The sequence below is a fragment of the Emys orbicularis genome, chromosome 3 (genome assembly GCF_028017835.1).
Source record: "Emys orbicularis isolate rEmyOrb1 chromosome 3, rEmyOrb1.hap1, whole genome shotgun sequence".
NCBI classification, from domain to species: domain Eukaryota; kingdom Metazoa; phylum Chordata; order Testudines; family Emydidae; genus Emys; species Emys orbicularis.
Genome location: NC_088685.1, coordinates 4,830,298 through 4,848,877, shown reverse-complemented (window position 1 = coordinate 4,848,877; position 18,580 = coordinate 4,830,298). Strand labels below are relative to the sequence as shown.

The window sequence follows — 18,580 nt, the reverse complement described above, 5'->3', positions numbered from 1 at the left end:
GAAGGGACCCAGGAGTCCTGTGCGGCCCCCCCCCCCCCCCTTCACCCTAGCTGGGGAAGGGACCCAGGAGTCCTGTGTGCTTTCCCCCCACTCCTCCTATCCACTCGAGCTGGGGAGGGCGCCCCAGGAATCATGCGTCCACCTCTGATCTACCTGAGCCTGAGAGAGCTCTATGTAAGCTCCCAAGCTTGTCTCGCTCACCAACAGAAGCTGGTCTGATAAAAGCTATTACCTCACCACCTTGTCTCTCTAATATCCTGGGACCCACACGGCTACAACAACACTGTAAACAACAACTTGTTATGGCAGCTAGAAAGCTCTGACCTGGGTTGCAGTGTCAGCTCAGGGGTCCGTTAATCTACAGCACACGTTTATAGAATGTGCCAATTAGTATGAATTATAGAATGTGCTTAAAGATATAGTATGAGATTTATATATATATCCATAAATGTTCTGCACTGGAGAAATACATTGCAAGCCAATCTGATGTAACTCTCTTGTGTCATAAAGCTCAGGACAATTATCCCCAATGGAAACAGCAACTGCGTTCAAGACTCCTAATAAAATAACTAATAGGAAGAAATCTGGTAAGTTGTATTCAAATGTGGCCTCTGGTTAACTATTGTAGAATAGGGTTAATTTATCCCCTATAACGCTTCCATTGAAGTATAATCAATACTGAAGTTTTCTAATCAGATTATCTCTGGGCCCAGTGTTTCACAATATAAAGCTAGTGGTGGTGTGGTAGTAGTTGCCTAATAAACAAGATAGTGCTGATCATGTCCTGTTAGAATGACTATTTATAAACACAATCATTACAATGTGGATTTGAAAGTGAGAGGAAAATAAGTTTCTTTTGAGATCAGACTTTAAATTACTGGGAAAATAAAACTCCATGTGAAGTTTTGTTAAAGATTTCCATTGAGATGTACACCAAGGAGGGTATGGCGCATACATATTTGGATGGTTTCCTGAAGTCTAATCAAAGAAAAGGAGGTTTGTGAAGAGCTTTTTAAAAAAACTCATCAACCTCTCTTCCATACAAAGCTCCAAGTACAGTTGTAGTCAAAAAAATAACTCTTTAGATGCTTGTAGGAAGAGCTTTGAGATCTTCAGAGGGAAGATGCTATAGAAATGGAATGATTTTTTTCTTGTTTTTTGTTTTTTAGACAATGGGTCATGTGGACCTTCAGCTTCTGTAGTTATTCCAGCCTCTCCTTTCATGCAGAAGCTTGGTTATGGAACTGGGGTAAATGTTTACCTTATGAAAAGGTAAGTGTAAGAACATAAACAGGATAGGGTGGCCATTACCTGGGACTTTAGATCACATACTACTAGGATAGATTTTTAGAGAGAATCATAGAATCATAGAATATCAGGGTTGGAAGGGACCTCAGGAGGTATCTAGTCCAACCCCCTGCTCAAAGCAGGACCAATTCCCAACTAAATCATCCCAGCCAGGGGTTTGTCAAGCCGGACCTTAAAAACCTCTAAGGAAGGAGATTCCACCACCTCCCTAGGGAACCCATTCCAGTGCTTCACCACCCTCCTAGTGAAATAGTGTTTCCTAATATCCAACCTAGACCTCCCCCACTGCAACTTGAGACCATTACTCCTTGTTCTGTCGTCTGCTACCACTGAGAACAGTCTAGATCCATCCTCTTTGGAACCCCCTTTCAGGTAGTTGAAAGCAGCTATCAAATCCCCCCTCATTCTTCTCTTCTGCAGACTAAACAATCCCAGTTCCCTCAGCCTCTCCTCATAAGTCATGTGCTTCAGCCCCCTAATCATTTTTGTTGCCCTCCGCTGGACTCTTTCCAAATTTTCCATATCCTTCTTGTAGTGTGGGGCCCAAAACTGGACACAGTACTCCAGATGAGGCCTCACCAATGTCGAATAGAGGGGAATGATCACGTCCCTTGATCTGCTGGCAATGCACACTGTTGACTCATATCCAGCTTCCGTCCACTGTAACCCCTAGGTTCTTTTCTGCAGAACTGCTGCCTAACCACTTGGTCCCCAGCCTGTAGCGGTGCGTGGGATTCTTCCGTCCTAAGTGCAGAACTCTGCACTTGTCCTTGTTGAACCTCATCAGGTTTCTTTTGGCCCAATCTTCTAATTTGTCTAGGTCCCTCTGTATCCTATCCCTACCCTCCAGCGTATCTACCACTCCTCCCAGTTTAGTGTCATCTGCAAACTCGCTGGGAGTGCAGTCCATGCCATCCTCCAGATCATTAATGAAGATATTGAACAAAACTGGCCCCAGGACCGACCCTTGGGGCACTCCGCTTGAAACCGGCTGCCAACTAGACATGGAGCCATTGATCACTACCCGTTGAGCCCGACAATCTAGCCAGTTTTCTATCCACCTTATAGTCCATTCATCCAGCCCATACTTCTTTAACTTGCCGGCAAGAATACTGTGGGAGACCGTATCAAAAGCTTTGCTAAAAGCAAGGAATAACACATCCACTGCTTTCCCCTCATCCACAGACCCAGTTATCTCGTCATAGAAGGCAATTAGGTTAGTCAGGCATGACTTGCCCTTGGTGAATCCATGCTGACTGTTCCTGATCACTTTCTTCTCCTCTAAGTGCTTCAGAATTGATTCTTTGAGGACCTGCTCCATGATTTTTCCAGGAACTGAGGTGAGGCTGACTGGCCTGTAGTTCCCCGGATCCTCCTTCTTCCCTTTTTTAAAGATGGGCGCTACATTAGCCTTTTTCCAGTCATCTGGGATCTCCCCCGATTGCCATGAGTTTTCAAAGATAATGGCCAATGGCTCGGCAATCACATCCGCCAACTCCTTTAGCACCCTCGGATGCAGCGCATCCGGCCCCATGGACTTGTGCTCGTCCAGTTTTTCTAAATAGTCCCAAACCACTTCTTTCTCCACAGAGGGCTGGTCACCTCCTCCCTATACTGTGCTGCCCAGTGCAGCAGTCCGGGAGCTGCCATGTTTGTGAAGACAGAGGCAAAAAAAGCATTGAGTACGTTAGCTTTTTCCACATCCTCTGTCACTAGGTTGCCTCCCTCATTCAGTAAGGGGCCCACTCTTTCCTTGACTTTCTTCTTGTTGCTAACATACCTGAAGAAACCCTTCTTGTTACTCTTAACATCTCTTGCTAGCTGCAACTCCAAGTGTGATTTGGCCTTCCTGATTTCACTCCTGCATGCCTGAGCAATATTTTTATACTCCTCCCTGGTCATTTGTCTAATCTTCCACTTCTTGTAAGCTTCTTTTTTGTGTTTAAGATCAGCAAGGATTTCACTGTTAAGCCAAGCTGGTCGCCTGCCATATTTGCTATTCTTTCTACACATCGGGATGGTTTGTTCCTGCAACCTCAATCAGGATTCTTTAAAATACAGCCAGCTCTCCTGGACTCCTTTCCCCCTCATGTTATTCTGCCAGGGGATCCTGCCCATCAGTTCCCTGAGGGAGTCAAAGTCTGCTTTTCTGAAGTCCAGGGTCCGTATTCTGCTGCTCTCCTTTCTTCCTTGTGTCAGGATCCTGAACTCGACCATCTCATGGTCACTGCCTCCCAGGTTCCCATCCACTTTTGCTTCCCCTACTAATTCTTCCTGGTTTGTGAGCAGCAGGTCTAGAAGAGCTCTGCCCCTAGTTGGTTCCTCCAGCACTTGCACCAGGAAATTGTCCCCTACACTTTCCAAAAACTTCCTGGATTCTCTGGGCACCGCTGTATTGCTCTCCCAGCAGATATCAGGGTGATTAAAGTCTCCCATGAGAACCAGGGCCTGCGATCTAGTAACTTCTGCTAGTTGCCAGAAGAAAGCCTCGTCCACCTCATCCCCCTGATCTGGTGGTCTATAGCAGACTCCCACCACGACATCACCCTTGTTGCTCACACTTCTAAACTTAATCCAGAGACTCTCAGGTTTTTCTGCAGTTTCCCGAGACTTCTGTGCTGATGAAAGATGCTGGCTTGATTGTCTTGGAAACTGAAATCTATCCACAGTTTGTGTTCAGCACAGGCAGTGGCAGTGCAAGATGCCCCATATGGCCTTATCAGTATGCCTTAAACCTAAATTGGAGTCATCACCACTAGCTCAGTCTTCATGGCTCATTAATTCTTGGAGACTTTGCTGGGTTTACCCCACACTGCTGGAGTTCCTCTGAGGTTGACTATAATAGATGACTGTAGTAGAAATTCGAACTCTGTACAGTGTATGATTTATTATTAAGTTGGCAAATTTAGTTTCAGAGTTTTAGGTTTACTGTTTAATTCCACAAATTAATTGTACATCCATCATTATGTTAATGATACTCTTGGCCAACACTGAATAGATGCCTATGATAGATCTTTCATCACTGATGTCAAATATGGATGGGACGATGCTGCATTTTCTAACAGAGTGAATTTTTTCCATACAGATCTCCTAAAGGCTTGTCTCATTCCCCATGGGCTGTGAAGAAAATTAATCCAAAATGTGACAATAAGCAGCAAAATATATATCAACAGAGACTGAATGAAGAAGCCAAGATTCTGAAAAACCTTCAGCACCCAAACATTGTAGGTAAGTTTCAGACACAACTTAAGATGCTTAATTTGCAAATGTAACTATTGGAGCCATCTCTGAGGCTTAACAAGGCAGGATTCTCCTTCCTGATGTTACCTTCCCAGAGCCACGCTGGGCCGGGGGGGAACACAAATGGCCCTGGACCTTGTTTGAGCAGCAGAGGGTGTGTGTGCATATCCCCTGACCCCTACATTCCATAGTCAGAGTACAAATGCACTGGCCCTTCCAACTCTCCCTTCATTCCTCTCTATCCACCAGCTGGCATGGTCGCAATACAACTCGTTCCTTCCTCCATCGTGTATTACCTTAGCCTTGTATAGAGTTCCAAATCTATCGATTTGGCTTAACAGGTCATGTAACGCTCTATGTAACATTAAGGGTAACCTTAAAAGATCTAATTCTGGCCAGCGTACTGGTGCTGCCGTGAAGGAAAATTCAGAAATACCTCAATATCCCACTTCTAGCATGTAGGTTGTCAAGGCATTGTAGAGTCGCTCTCCTTCTGTCCCCACAGGAGAGGAATGAACCAGAGCTCTTATTCGCAGGCATGCTAGGCTTATCCCAGAGCAGCCTTGCAAAGCTTTAGATTGCCTGCTGGCATCCTGTAGACCTCCTTCAGTGCCCAGATACTGCAAACACTTACACAGGCTTAACTTTACTATATGGGTATACTTGGTCCTGCTTCAGCACAAGGGACTGGACTAGATGACCTTTCAACGTCCTTTCCAGCCCTACACTTATATGATTTTTTCCCCACTGACTACAATTAGGCTTCTCACATGCACAAAATTAAGTAGGGGCCAGTATTTCTAGGTTCAGGGCCTGAGGGAATAGTGACAACATATTAGAACGTGTCCAGTGTAGGGTGCTGGAAATCTTTTATTGATATCTGGGGTAGTGTCATTAACACACACTGAATAAAATGCCAAACTTGACCTTTCAAAAAGCAGACAAACAGAAGTAAGCACAGCGTCATATGCAAAAAGTGGTTATTGCCAAAGATTGCTCTCTAAATACTTTGTATCTTTGATGCTGTGCACTCAATAATAATAATAATAATAATAATAAAATGAATTAATGTATGCAGAATAAGCCGGTTCCTGAGTTATGGAAAGTCTAGAACCTCTTGAAAACAGCTTCTATAAAAATTCTTGACTTTCAGTGTTAGTAATACACCTCTACCCCGATATAACGCGACCCAATATAACACGAATTCGGCTATAACGCGGTAAAGCAGTGCTCGGGGGGGGGGGGGGGGGGGCTGCGCAGTCCGGTGGATCAAAGCAAATTCGATATAACACGGTTTTACCTATAACGCCATAAGATTTTTTGGCTCCCGAGGGCAGCGTTATATCGAGGTAAAGGTGTAGTTTGTGAAACCATGGTATATTCAGTGAAGTTTTGGTTAATACTGTAATATATCTCATTAATCCCTGGGATTATTATCTTTGTCACTGAAATCAGCAATTGATTTATCTTTTTTCTTTACTGTGCATTTAAAAAAAAATCAAGACGTTTTCATTTTTGCTAGAAATACCATATGTGCTCCAGCAGAACTTTACCAATTTATAACCCCCTCCCAAATGATGGGTGTTCTCCCTTCTCAGCAAGAATTCAATGGCCAAGAACATTGTATTGAGGTTTCATATTGCGAAGATTTCATTGGTTTTGCAAAATGTACTACAGAAGACGTACACGATTATTTGTCCATGTTATACAATGGGAAAAACCATGCAAAAACACAAGTGTCATCTTTTTAGTTTGGGAGACATTTGCAAAGACGTAACACAATATGTTAATATCAGGGAGTTTGTCCTGGAAAATCACGTGAAGTCAACTAATTATCCTTTAACTTACAATAAAATAGTCTAAACCATTTATTAAATGCTGAAACCATTTTAAAACCCCATGCGCCACTCTATTGAACATAGTCAAATGCTAGCACTGGCTAGGGTGACACATACCATGGCCAAGACTGTCGAAAGGGGCTGGTGATTTTTGCGGGCCTCAAGTTTTAGGTGTCCAGTTCGAGACACTGTGAGTCTGATTTCAGTGCAGAGGCACTCAGCACTTTCTGAAAATTAGACCCCTCTCCCTAAAATGTCTCAAATTGGGCACCCATTTCTGGAAATCTTGGCCTGTGGCTTTATATGGAAAAACCTGAAGGCCAGTCTGTGCTGTGAAAACTTTCCCAAAAACTCTTAACTGGTTTTCTCAGGTCAGCTAATTTGAATTTTAAATGGGTTGGAGCTGTAATGTAGAGCAGGCTCCACGTGGCCTAAACCAGTTTCAAATGGTCCAGGCTGCCTAAAAAACCTGGCCTATATTACGGCTCCAAATGGTTTTAAAATTGGTTTTGTTGAACTGTTGTTAAAACCAGTTAGAATTTTTGGGGAGAAACCCGAGTGCCGATCAGGCTAAAGGTGTCACAGAAGTTGTGGTCATTACAGTCATACGGCTGTAAATGTGAACACTTTGATATTGTTTGTTTACTTATTCACAAAATGCCATAATTATGGGTGGCCTAAATAGCACTGTGAATTAGTGAGACTCTGCTGTCAAATTGTGCTACTAAGCATACGTGTAAAATGCCTACAGATACTGCCTCTTGTGGTCCCCTAAAAACAAATGACAGCTCTGATTGTTTTAAGGATACCGTGCATTTACTCAGGCCAACGATGGAAGCATGTGCCTTGCTATGGAATACGGAGGAGAAAAATCTCTCAATGACTTAATTGAAGAGAGAAATACAAAACATCAGGGCCCTTTTCCTGCTGCTACAATTCTCAAAGTTGCCTTGAACATGGCAAGAGGGTTGAAGGTATGTTTTTCTAGTGATATTAGTTTCATGGCAGAGCTGTATACAGGGGTGATACTGGGAAAATAAAGTAACTCAACCTGAGAGACTCTAAAAGACGCTGCACTAGTGTTGGCACATGGTTTGCAGATGCCACAAGTTCTTGTTAAGGTGCCACTCTGGTTTCATGGAACGTGATATTAAGACCAAAGAGCCCACAATCCCATTGTGCGAGGTGCTGTACAAACACAGAACGGAGTGATGGTCCCTGCCCCAAACAGCTTACAATGAAAGTAACCCAATAAGTGATACAACTTTGTTTTTGTTAATACTGGCCCCCACTGGCTTACTCACACTTTTCCATTCCTTTGGGAATCACCCACTTTTCCTCCTTGCTAGCTGCTAGAGTCCACCCTCAGCCTCATGCTGGCAGCCAATAAAGGAGATCTGGCACCAGCAGAGGTTGTGGGTAGGTGGGATGGGCAGGTAATCTGACCTGGGAGGCTGAAGGGTTTGGTCCTGAAGATACTGGAGGGGTACTCAGAGAGAGGCCAGAGGCATAAGGGGAAAAAAAAAAAACGCCGGGTCGCCCTCCCCCACCACCTACGGGACCCCCGGGCAGCCCCCGGCAAGTTTTATTCACTGGTATTTTTAGTAAAAGTCACGGACAGGTCACAGGCCGTGAATTTTTGTTTACTGCCCGTGGCCTGTCCGTGACTTTTACTAAAGATACTCGTGACTAAACCGTAGCCTTAGTTATAAGCCATGAAAATAGAAGGTTGCATGGAACAGCCTCTTCAGTGATAGTTCTCGCATTGCTACTGTGACACTAACAACAATGTAAAAACCTTGGGCTAGATTCTCAGCTCAAGTAAATCCGCATCGCTCCATTGAAGTCTGCTTGTTCGTCTCATTCATCTGATATGTTATGTCTTCTAGATTAGTAGATTCTTTGGGGCAGGGACTGTTGGACCTAGCACAACTGAAGCCGTAAGATGACTCTGCAGTATGAATGTTAAATAATAATATGATGATGCTTCACAGCCCAAAATAGCCTCTTTCTCTATTTGTTGCTTCTCATCTGTAGGTGGGATGCTAATGTTCCTTTTTCTGCCTTGTAGTATCTGCATAACGATAAAAAACTGCTCCACGGAGACATCAAGTCTTCTAACGTTGTCATTAAAGGTGACTTTGAGTCGATAAAAATCTGCGATGTGGGAGTGTCCCTGCCACTGGATGAAAACATGACTGGTATGTGGGGCTGTCAGCTTGGACTGCTTCAGTCATCTGGACACTATGGGTGTCTGGGACCACAAAACTTTAAAGCTAGCTTTTGACCCGGAAGGGGCAAGGATGGCCTACTGGTCTAAACTGAAGTGGTGTCTGGTCTGTGTAGACATAAAAGATCCCCTTGTGCTTTCATAATAGGCGTTTGCTGTGCAAGGATGCAGTTTCCGTCCCTGGATCTATGCCATGTGGTTGCTATTCTTCGCCCCAGAGGTGGCTGCATTTCAGTGGAGGTGGTTCTTATAGTTTAAGTGCCTTGTGATCCTTCCAGGTGAATAGTGCTGCATAATTGCAAGAAACTTCCACGTTACTCCAAAGGGCCCCATATTGTATTTCTTGGACCCCCGAACTCACCTTAACGTGCTTAGGAGTTCCAGTGTACAAGGAACACTGGATTAGGCCTAACAGATTTTGAATTGGCATCTGGCTGTGGGGAAACCTTAACTCCTGCTTGAGAGTTAAGTAAATTAACCTTCTATTTCGTAGTTCTGGAGACCAGCCTGAGCCAGTTGTGAAAATTATAAATGTTTTACTTAACTACAACAAGAAGCAGATGTCTAATGGCCTGGTGGTATAGCTGTCTAAAGCAGGAATGTGTTTGGGTTAATTACAAAATCACTTTTCTCTGCTGTTTCTTTCCACAGTGCTTGGGTTTGCAACAGCTGACTGATTTATGAAACAGTTACTATTAGATTTTTATTAGTAACTGTTTCATTTTATACGGGAAGAGAATGCAATGCTGCCATGACAAAATGGGTTTTGGCGCCTGGGGGTGTAGGGCCACAGGAATGACCTCCCAATGAGGAGGGTAGTTAAACATATTAAATGATAGGGTGACTACAAAGAACACGTCCTCTCAAGTAGAAGAACCTTCAGCCCAGCTCTGAGTGAAGCCTTGTGGTGTGTCACATGGAGACAATATCCAACCGGCCATAAAAGGATACCGAGTCCTTATCCATAGGTAAAGCTGCACGTTTGTCACGGAAATCACGGATTCCAGGACCTCCGTGACTTCTGCAGCGGCTGGCCCAGAGGCCGCCTGAGCAGCTTAGGCAGCCCCTGGGCCAGCTGCACGGGCCACTGCTGGGGCAGTCTTGGGCCCCACACACACACACACACACCCACCAGCAGCAGCAGGAGTTTGGGTGTGGGAGGAGGCTCAGGGCTGGGGGTGAGGGCTCTGGGTGGCACTTACCTCGGGGGGCTCCCCAGAAGCGGCCACATGCCCTCAGCTCCTAGCAAACGTCTCCGCGTGCTGCCTCCGCCCGCAGGCACTGACCCCACAGCTCCTGTTGGCCGGGTTCCTGGCCAATGGGAACTGCAGAGCTAGCGCTCAGCGCAGAGGCAGCGTATGGAGCTGTCTGGCCACGCCTCTGCCTGGGGGGAAGCCACGAGGAGCCAGGTAGGGGCCCTGCCAACCCTCTTCTCTCCCCCAGCACCAGCGGGGGTGCCAGGTCGCACGCTGCTGCCCACTCCCCCAGCACCAGCAGGGGAGCACCCGTGGCGCCCATGGGCCATTCCCCCCAGAGCACCCAGGTTGCTCCCACCTGCCCCCAAGATTTAGTTACTTGTACATAGTACAAGTCATGGACTGATTATGGGCCATGAATTTTTGTTTACTGCCCATGACCTGTCCATGACTTTTACTAAAAATACCCGTAGCCTTAGCCATGGGGCATCCAAGGATTGAAGAATGATGGTCTACAAAGTGTTAAGGATTCTAACATTCATTTCTCATTAGTGCCCGATACTTTTGAAGATCAGCCTTGCAGCACAAGAGCAACGTTTCTCAAACAGCTGTGAGCCTTCTGATCGCTCAGTGAATTATTAGGCAATGGGGAAAGTGTGCCGCCACTGCTTGCCAGAGCGTATGCATACCGCTCAGCATGCTGGCTTCACTAGAAAGCAACCTGCTGTGCCAAAATCTCTTCTGCAGGAGTGAGTGGGCATCAAGTCAGTGACTGGGTTTCCTTTTTCAGTCAGATACAGACATTTTTTCGACTCTATAAGATTAACTAGGAGCTCTTGGAGACTTTAAAAACATACTGACCAGTAATAAACCTTTGCTGGATTAAAGAAAAGTAAATCATTTTCTTGCTAGCAGCGGGTCACCTAGCATGATGTAAATTCATCCCTCCATCCCAGCCACCTTAAGACAACAGCTGGGAAATGGACTCTATCAGAGGCTTTGTCCTCTGGCTTTAATAGAACTCTTGTTGATTGACTGGGAGAGGTAGAGTTGATTCATCAGTGTAATAGATTGCAGGTGCTGCGTCTCAGGATCATATTCCAATCCAGGCCTCTCTGCCAGCATAACGTTCCCACGAATCACAAAGGTGAGAGATGGTAACAGCCTACTAGATCCCATCTCATCCATCACTTTGTCGTTGCAGGATTTTTCCCTATTCTTCAATTTGCATAGATTCCAAGGCCAGAAGGGACCATTGTGATCATCTAGTCTGAGAATTTCCCCCACAATCATTCCTACAGCAGATCTTTGGGTGCAAAAATGTTACCCTTTCTACAGTATGTAGCTTAGTCTGCCTGCGCTCTTTAGGTGTGAATAGAATCACTGGGTGTTGAGACACCCCCAAACTTGATTCTTTCTGTTCATTTTAAGGCCTCTTCTAAAGTAAGGGGAGAAAGTGTTTTTAACAGTTAATGCACGGTGTTAAAATCCTAATGTGGACAAGTCAAGCCATAGTTTTAACACCCATTAGCTGGTCATGGTGACCTCTCGCTTATTCCTAGAGGTTACTTCGCCCAGCTGACGTATCTTCAAATCCTAGTGTAGACAAGGCAGTTATAGTTTAACACGTTAAGTACACCGTTTTTCCTAATGTGGACATGGCTTGAGTCATGTATTGTTTCTCTTCAGTGAGTGACCCGGAGGCACTTTACATTGGCACAGAGCCATGGAAACCTAAGGAAGCTCTGGAGGATGGTGGTGTTATCACTGATACGGCGGACATCTTTGCTTTTGGACTGACTCTGTGGGAGATGATGACCCTTTCCATACCTCATCTGAACCTGCCTGATGATGATGACGACGAAGGTCAGCTTTTATTTCTTACAGTCCCAACTCTTAAAATCAAGCACCTCTTGCAGGAAGCTGCCCTTAAAGATGGATTTACCCAATAGTGGAACTGACTGTGTTGAACATTTGTATGTGCAGGGGATGCCTTAGGGCTTGTCTACACTGCCGAACTTACACTTGCACTGCTGTAAGATTGCTTGTGTAGCCACTCTGTGCCGACAGGGGCGAGTTCTCCCGTCGACATCATAAAACCACCCCACAAGCGGCAATAGCTAGGTTGTCAGGAGACGCTGTCCTGCTGACATAGGGCTGTCCACACCGGTGCTTCTGTTGGGGTAACTTATATTGCCCAGGAGTGGTTGGTTGGTTTGTTTTTCACACCCCTGAGCGACATAAGTTATACTGACAAAAGTGGTAGTGTAGAGAAGCCTTTAGTGTTTCTCCACTAGCGAAGACACATGTGAATCATGATCTGCTACTAATACAACTAGAAAAACAATTAAACTGTCTTGTGTTCATCCACTTCAATAGCCTGCTGAAGGAAGACATAAGGAAATAGTGTGGGGAAAGGTTAGCCAAGACCTTTCTCTGCTCACCGATTATTTTTTTTAACCCCTTCTCTTGCTTCCAAGAACTGGTTTGTTCCCAGTACTGTCTCACCTTGCCTGGAGCGTGTTGCAGCATAGAAGAGGCCTTCAAAGCTACTCAGGGGGCTTGCTGCAAAACACGTGCCTGGCTGCGCACAATGTTTTTGCAGGTGGCTGAGCGGCTTTAAAGTTTGTTTGGGTTTTTAGATCCAAATGAGGAGTTGATAAATGTGCCTAATTAATCATTTTAAATACTGACGTGCCGCATAAGCAGTCCAGCTGCTTGTTAAACAGCTGCAGGAGAATTCTCCCTTGAAATTCTGCTGCTTATCAAATTCCTCTCAACACTAAACTTGGCATGAGAGCCAAGTTGCAACTGGATAGTCCCTCAACATGGTTCCCATTGTGTAGTGTAGATCGGACCAAAGCATGTTTCTGAATCATGCTACAGCCCTGCTAAAAGCCAAGTGAAAGTGCCTAGACTATGATTCTGGTCCATCTATACTGCAAGACTGAGTCATGTTTTAACTGTGTTGGGGAAGGGATCTGCCATGGTGGTAGCTGCAGTTTAACTAGGACCAAAGTGATGTGGTCAGCATGACAGTCAAAGAATAACAACATAATTCTTCTCCAGTCCAGCAAACTGAGTTCAACAAAGCGTCAGAGGCAACTGGACTACTCGGACTCGGAAGCCAAAGTAGATGCATAACCTAGTCGAACAGTGTGAATGTGGATCTCTAGATCTGAAAGCATCAGCCTCCACTGCTTGAACTAAAATCCAGCTCCTAGACTTAGTCCTTGCAGATGGCCCAGCCAGTGCATTATTATAGGAGCATTTAACCAGCTCCTGGTTTTACTTTTTTGGGATAGGGCTTATATTTTAATAACTAAGTGATATTTTCATTTCCTTGTTAAAAGGCCAGTGCTGATCCAATTCAGTCACCTTGTCTCTGCTGTACAAAAGCAGGACAGCCTCGCTAATCTGTGACTGCTGGTTTAGATGCTGCCTGGCCCAAGTGCCAGTGCTTTCCTCCTTCCACCAAAAAGTGGTCATCAAACAGAACAAAACTGCACTTTAAAAGGAGGCACTAGATGGCACAGGTGATTGGGGATGAAATCTGTAGGGTCATAATGTGATAACCTCAGCTCCCTAGATTGTCACATTAGTTCCAGTCAAGGCCAAAAGTTGGCCCTTAATTATCTGGCTTTTTTGGTGGGTTGTGTGAAGAGGGTTGGGTGGTATCAGGCAGATCTATAGGCATAGATATGCATGTTGCCAAAAAACCCACCACCTGTACTGACACTGAAACTTGTTGGCTGACTAGACAGACCAAAGAGGGAGTAGGTTCTGGAGACACCCTCCTTCTCCTACCTTTAGAAGTGGTCCTGCCAGGTTACTTTTGAGGCACGCTGGCAGAGTGGAAGAAGCATATACTGTTGACTGCCTATGCTGTGTCTGTGCTGGATACATGGAGGTTTCAATCTCTAGGGCTGTCAAGCCAGCACTGAATTCACTATTTTTTTAAGGCGAGTGGTAACTTTATCCAAAAAATCAATATAAATAAGACCAATGTAATTTGAATCCTAAAACTATCATTCTAGGGAGAAACTCTTCCCAAACTAAGTCTGGTAGAGAAAACTCCCTTTGCTCTGGCCTTCAAACAAGCTGGCCAGTCCAGCAGCAAACCATCTAACTCAAGCCCCAGCATCTCCACTAAGTTCCAGAGCACTCGCAACGTATTGACATACAAATATGCACAGATAGCATCTCGTTGGGCTTCCTAATCCCCACATTCCACACCCCTCTTTTAAGCTGGAGTAGGGTTGCCTAGGCCAGGTGTGCGACCAAGACTGGTTCACCCTGTTGGAAGTAGGGAAGTGTATGACTTTAAAGTTAACAGCTGGAAAACTAGTGATTTTTTTTTTTAAACTTTCACCTTAAGTAACAGAAAATTTCATTCAGGGTAGAATCTGATCCGAATGAAGCTGACAGCTGTACTGCAACTGACTTCAGTGGGATAAGAGTAAACGTGTCAATTAAACAAGGAAATTACAAATTGGTATTTACAAATCTCTGGAAATACTTCAGAATCTCCATGGCTACAAACCATGCAGCTGTGTAATCACTGGGGGTCTCCTGTTTTAATGAGATTCCAACAGGCAACGTGGCTTGCTGGCAAGTACCTAAATGTGGTAACTGCAGGGAGGCTTTTGCATTTGTCCCAACGGTCCGCAGTTGGCGCTTTTTCTGAGGGGTCTAGAAAACCAACTGATGGATTATAGTTTGAAGTGGTAGATTGTAAATGCAAAGGGACCGAATCAGCAAACCAAAGTGGCAGAGGCCCAGCTGCTTCTGAAGCATTGCTGCGTGTGAGAGGATAGATGGGCTTGTAAGCAAAACAAACAAGAGCTAAGGTAGCACTTGCTGAACACTGGCTCTAGAATGGCAAGCAACTCTTCAAAGGACCAGTTCCATGGTTCTTACAGAGTGGGCTTTCTCCCGCTCCCTACCCTTCAAACCCCCATTTAGAGGAGGAAAAGACTGCATGGGGTTAAATGGATGATGGCCCTTGGGAAGGTGGCATTCACTTTCCAACACACCTGACATCTAAGGCAATTGAGACTGCCAGTTACTGCTGCTAACTTGTTTTAAATGGTCTTTGCCAGAGACTACATTTGATGAAGATGACTTTGATGATGAGGCGTATTATGCAGCTCTGGGCACCAGGCCACCACTGAACATGGAGGAGCTGGACCAGTCATACCAAAAAGCGATTGAAATGTTTTCCATCTGCACGTGTGAGGACCCGAAGCAGCGTCCCTCTGCTGCACACATTGTTGCAGTCTTGGAGGAAGAGATGCATCACCAGTAACTGACGACTTCATATCTCTGCATTCTGATGTGGAGGCATCTACATGTAATTTCAGTATTTCTCCTCCTACGCTGATAGTTATGCAAGAATCCAGTGTAACCTAAATTCTTGGTATCAGGGCTTCTTGAGATGATCAGCAGTGAGACAATGCCAACCAGAGGGTTAGCTTTAGATATACATTGCGAAAACTTGGTTTTGTAAATACCATAAGAAACTCTTTAAGAGCGTATAAACTTACTTTACATGTCCTCTGGTATTTACAACTTTTTCATAAGATATAGGGAATTCTTTAAGAAATAACCTTTGCACTGGATGAGTTTATAGCATTCTGTAGCTTTAAACAAATATTAAGCATTTGAGAAAAGCCTAGCAATTCCTTAAAACAGATGTGAATTTGAATTAATAAAATATTGGCTTGTAGCAAGATAGCTGTGTTTGACCTAAGCACTTAAATCTTTTTAAATATTAGGTGCTTGTCTCAATTACACTTCAGGCATTTTTATAAATAGTAAGATAACAGCGTAAGTGCATGACTTCCTGCAATGCTGAGAGCTCAGTGCTGTCCAGTCATCTGGCTGCTAGTTGTGTCCAAATCAGGAAACTTTTTTTGAACCATATTTTGATAAGTGTTATTGGCATCAGGTATAGGGAGTTGGAGCTCTGACTTATTTCCAACTGTGTCAAGTATGTGCTGAGAGATCTTATCAGTTATGTATGCCTTGAGTTTCCCATTTGTAAACTGAGGACAAGATGGAGTACTACTTCGTTAAGTGCTTTAAGAACCCATGAGTTAGTGCTCAGGTGTTAATTGCCTTAGACTGTTATGGATGGGTGGTAATGAGGTGGAACTAGCTCTGGCCTTTGCCTGCAGCATCCCCTCATGTGGTACTGGAACTGGGCAAAAAACAGCAAAAGGGTATTCAGACAAGGTGGGACTGAGGGGCTGCAAGAGACTCAGGGAAGAGGGACATAGAAGCCTCATTTGGAGGCTACCGATAAAGTGGTTTTTTTGGGGGGCAGCTTCATGTTTTCCAGCTAAGAGGCCATCATACTTAAACCACCATGAGCAATAAGACATCACTTACCATAATGTGCTCTAGATACCAATGGTTCTTAATGGGGGTCAGTAGCCCCCTGGGGGGGCTATGAGCAGGTTTTAGGGGGGGGTCTCAGAAGCAGGGCTGGCATTAAGCTCACTGGGGCCCAGGAAAGAAAGCCAGAGCCTGAGCCACATAGCTTTGTGGGGCTTCCTGGTGCATGGGGCAATGGGCAAGTGCCCTGTTTGCTACTCCCTAATGCCAGCCTTAGGTTTTATAGGAAGAAAAACAGGTTGTGGCACAGGGGGGCCTTTGAGGTTTTTATAGCATGTTGGGGGGGCCTCAGAAAGAAAAAAGTTTCAGAATCAACTAAATGAAGGTTAATTCATACTTCATTTGGCTGTCTACAGTTGCAGACCCATCAGTGGGTAATGTTTTCAAGCATCTTTGTAATCAGAAGAGCTAGAAACAAATTGTGTAGATTTTTGACTACAGCTTTATAACAAAGTGAGGACTCCCTGGTTATGCAACTGCAAAATACACACGTCCATTCTAACAGAACTGTATGGAACAGGCTGTGACGAACCTGGAATGTCAAGCATTTCAAGTGTAGGCCACTGACTACAGTCCAGGCTAATTATACTCTGTATGGTAGTAGCCATAACAAAAATGAAAGGGAAGTGGACACAAGGAAAACAAAGATGGCAAAACAGAAACTAAAGCCAAAGCACAAGGAGAAAGATGTTATACTCTTGTAAGGCCACAAGTCAGGTGAGTTTTATCAGAGTTGATGAGCAGGTTGTGCCAGGGCAACAAAACTACAGCAACTCCTCACTTAAAGTTGCATTTTTCAGGAATATAACTACAATGTTAAGTGAAACAATGTTAAACTAATCTAATTGTCCCATAAGATTTAATGTAAATGTGGGGAGTTAAGTTCCAAGGAAATTTTTTGGGGGCAGATAAAAGGCATTATACTGTACAGTACTGTGGTTGGGAAGTGCCCCTGGCTTACCCCACACAGGCACAGCCAGCTGCAGGCAAGGATGCTAGGAAGCACCTTTGCAGCAGCAGCAGCTTCCCCAGAGAATAGGCTTGGATTTTGCTGGGAATACTCCAGGCCCACCTCTTCCCACCCTCACTCCACCTCCTCTCCAGAGCACACCACATCCCTTCCCTCCCCCCCCCCCCCCAAGTGCCACCAAACAGCTGTTTAGCAGCCCGTAGGACTTTCTGGGAGGGAGGGGAAGGAGCAGAGACACAGCACTTCCCTCCTCCTCCCCCCCCTCCCTCCCAGAAAGTCCTAAGCACCACCAAACAGCTGTTTGGCCATGGGGGAAGCACTGGGAGGGAGGGGGAGAAGCTGAACTTGTGCAATGCTCCCTTGTAAAGTCACTGCTCTTCCACAGAATCTTACAAGCAGGCAGCCAAACAAAGTTATAAGGGAGCATTGCACAACTTTAAACGAGCATGTTCCCTAATTGAGCTGGGATGTAACATTGAAACGACGTTAAATGGAGGAGTTAGTGTAGTATGTTTACAAAGGCTAAAATAGTTGTAGACACTTAAGCAAGTCAGTCCACCTAGCTAACATCCTAGGAAACTAAAGTGGTAATCCACTGCATTTAGAAACCTGATAGCAGCAGAGAGAAGCAGTTGACACATACCATCCTTAGGGCAGGTCCACACCTGGGGGGATCGATCTAGGAAATGCAACTTCAGCTACAAGAATAGCGTAGCTGAAGTCATTTCCTAGATTGAACTAAATTTACTTACTGCAGGTCCACGCAGCGCAGGCAGGCTCCCCCGTCGACAGCGCTTCCTCCTCTCAGCGAGCAGGAGTTCCGCAGTTGACGGGGGAGCGCTTCTGGGATCGATCTATCACGTCCAGATGAGCCGCGATAAATCGATCCCAGAAGATCGATCTCTACCTGCCGAATTGGGCAGGTAGTGTGGACCTACCCTTAGTAAAATAAAGATATTGGCAATAGCATTATCAGTTTAGAGAACAAGCCATGCCTCAAAACTAATCAAAGATTATATCTGGAGGGAAATAAATACATGCCAATTTCAATTTGCAGGGGCCTGGAAGAGTACTTGGACTTCACTCAAATACATTTATAGTTAAGGGGAGATGTGGTACTTGTGGAGGTCAAGACCAGACCACACCTGTTTCCTGGAGAATAGCATGGCAGTGAAACTAGGGATTAAATGGGGCCTGTAAAAGGGTTTCCCTCAGGCTCCTTTACATGGGTCCTCTAATGCAGAAGACTGGGGGAAGTAGTTAGCACTGCTGCTGCTTGATTTGTCAGTGGAAAGGTGGAGAACAACCCTGCAAGCCAGAGAGTGACAAACAATTTACATGGGATTGCGAAGTCAAAGGGGCCACTGGAGCCTTAAAGTAGACTGAAGCGATTCATTGT

At 45.0% G+C, this 18,580-nt stretch overlaps 1 protein-coding gene across 1 annotated transcript; it reads left to right on the top strand.

The window, feature by feature from the left end:
• The first annotated feature begins 510 nt into the window (after nucleotides 1-510).
• On the top strand, nucleotides 511-15,120 carry PBK (PDZ binding kinase). The gene is made up of 7 exons (XM_065401796.1): nucleotides 511-587; nucleotides 1,170-1,272; nucleotides 4,394-4,536; nucleotides 7,191-7,360; nucleotides 8,458-8,587; nucleotides 11,502-11,678; nucleotides 14,915-15,120. The coding sequence occupies exons 1-7, from the start codon at nucleotides 530-532 to the stop codon at nucleotides 15,118-15,120; spliced, it is 987 nt and encodes a 328-aa protein (XP_065257868.1). The 5' UTR covers nucleotides 511-529.
• The last annotated feature ends 3,460 nt before the right edge of the window (nucleotides 15,121-18,580 follow it).

What these genes read in the sequence shown, in the direction of transcription:
- PBK (XM_065401796.1), top strand. Translation starts at nt 530, where the DNA reads ATGGAAACAGCAACTGCGTTCAAGACTCCTAATAAAATAACTAATAGG. An exon ending in AACTAATAGGAAGAAATCTG is followed by an intron (nt 588 to 1,169) that starts GTAAGTTGTATT and finishes TTTGTTTTTTAG; the next exon opens with ACAATGGGTCATGTGGACCT. An exon ending in TCAGCACCCAAACATTGTAG is followed by an intron (nt 4,537 to 7,190) that starts GTAAGTTTCAGA and finishes GATTGTTTTAAG; the next exon opens with GATACCGTGCATTTACTCAG.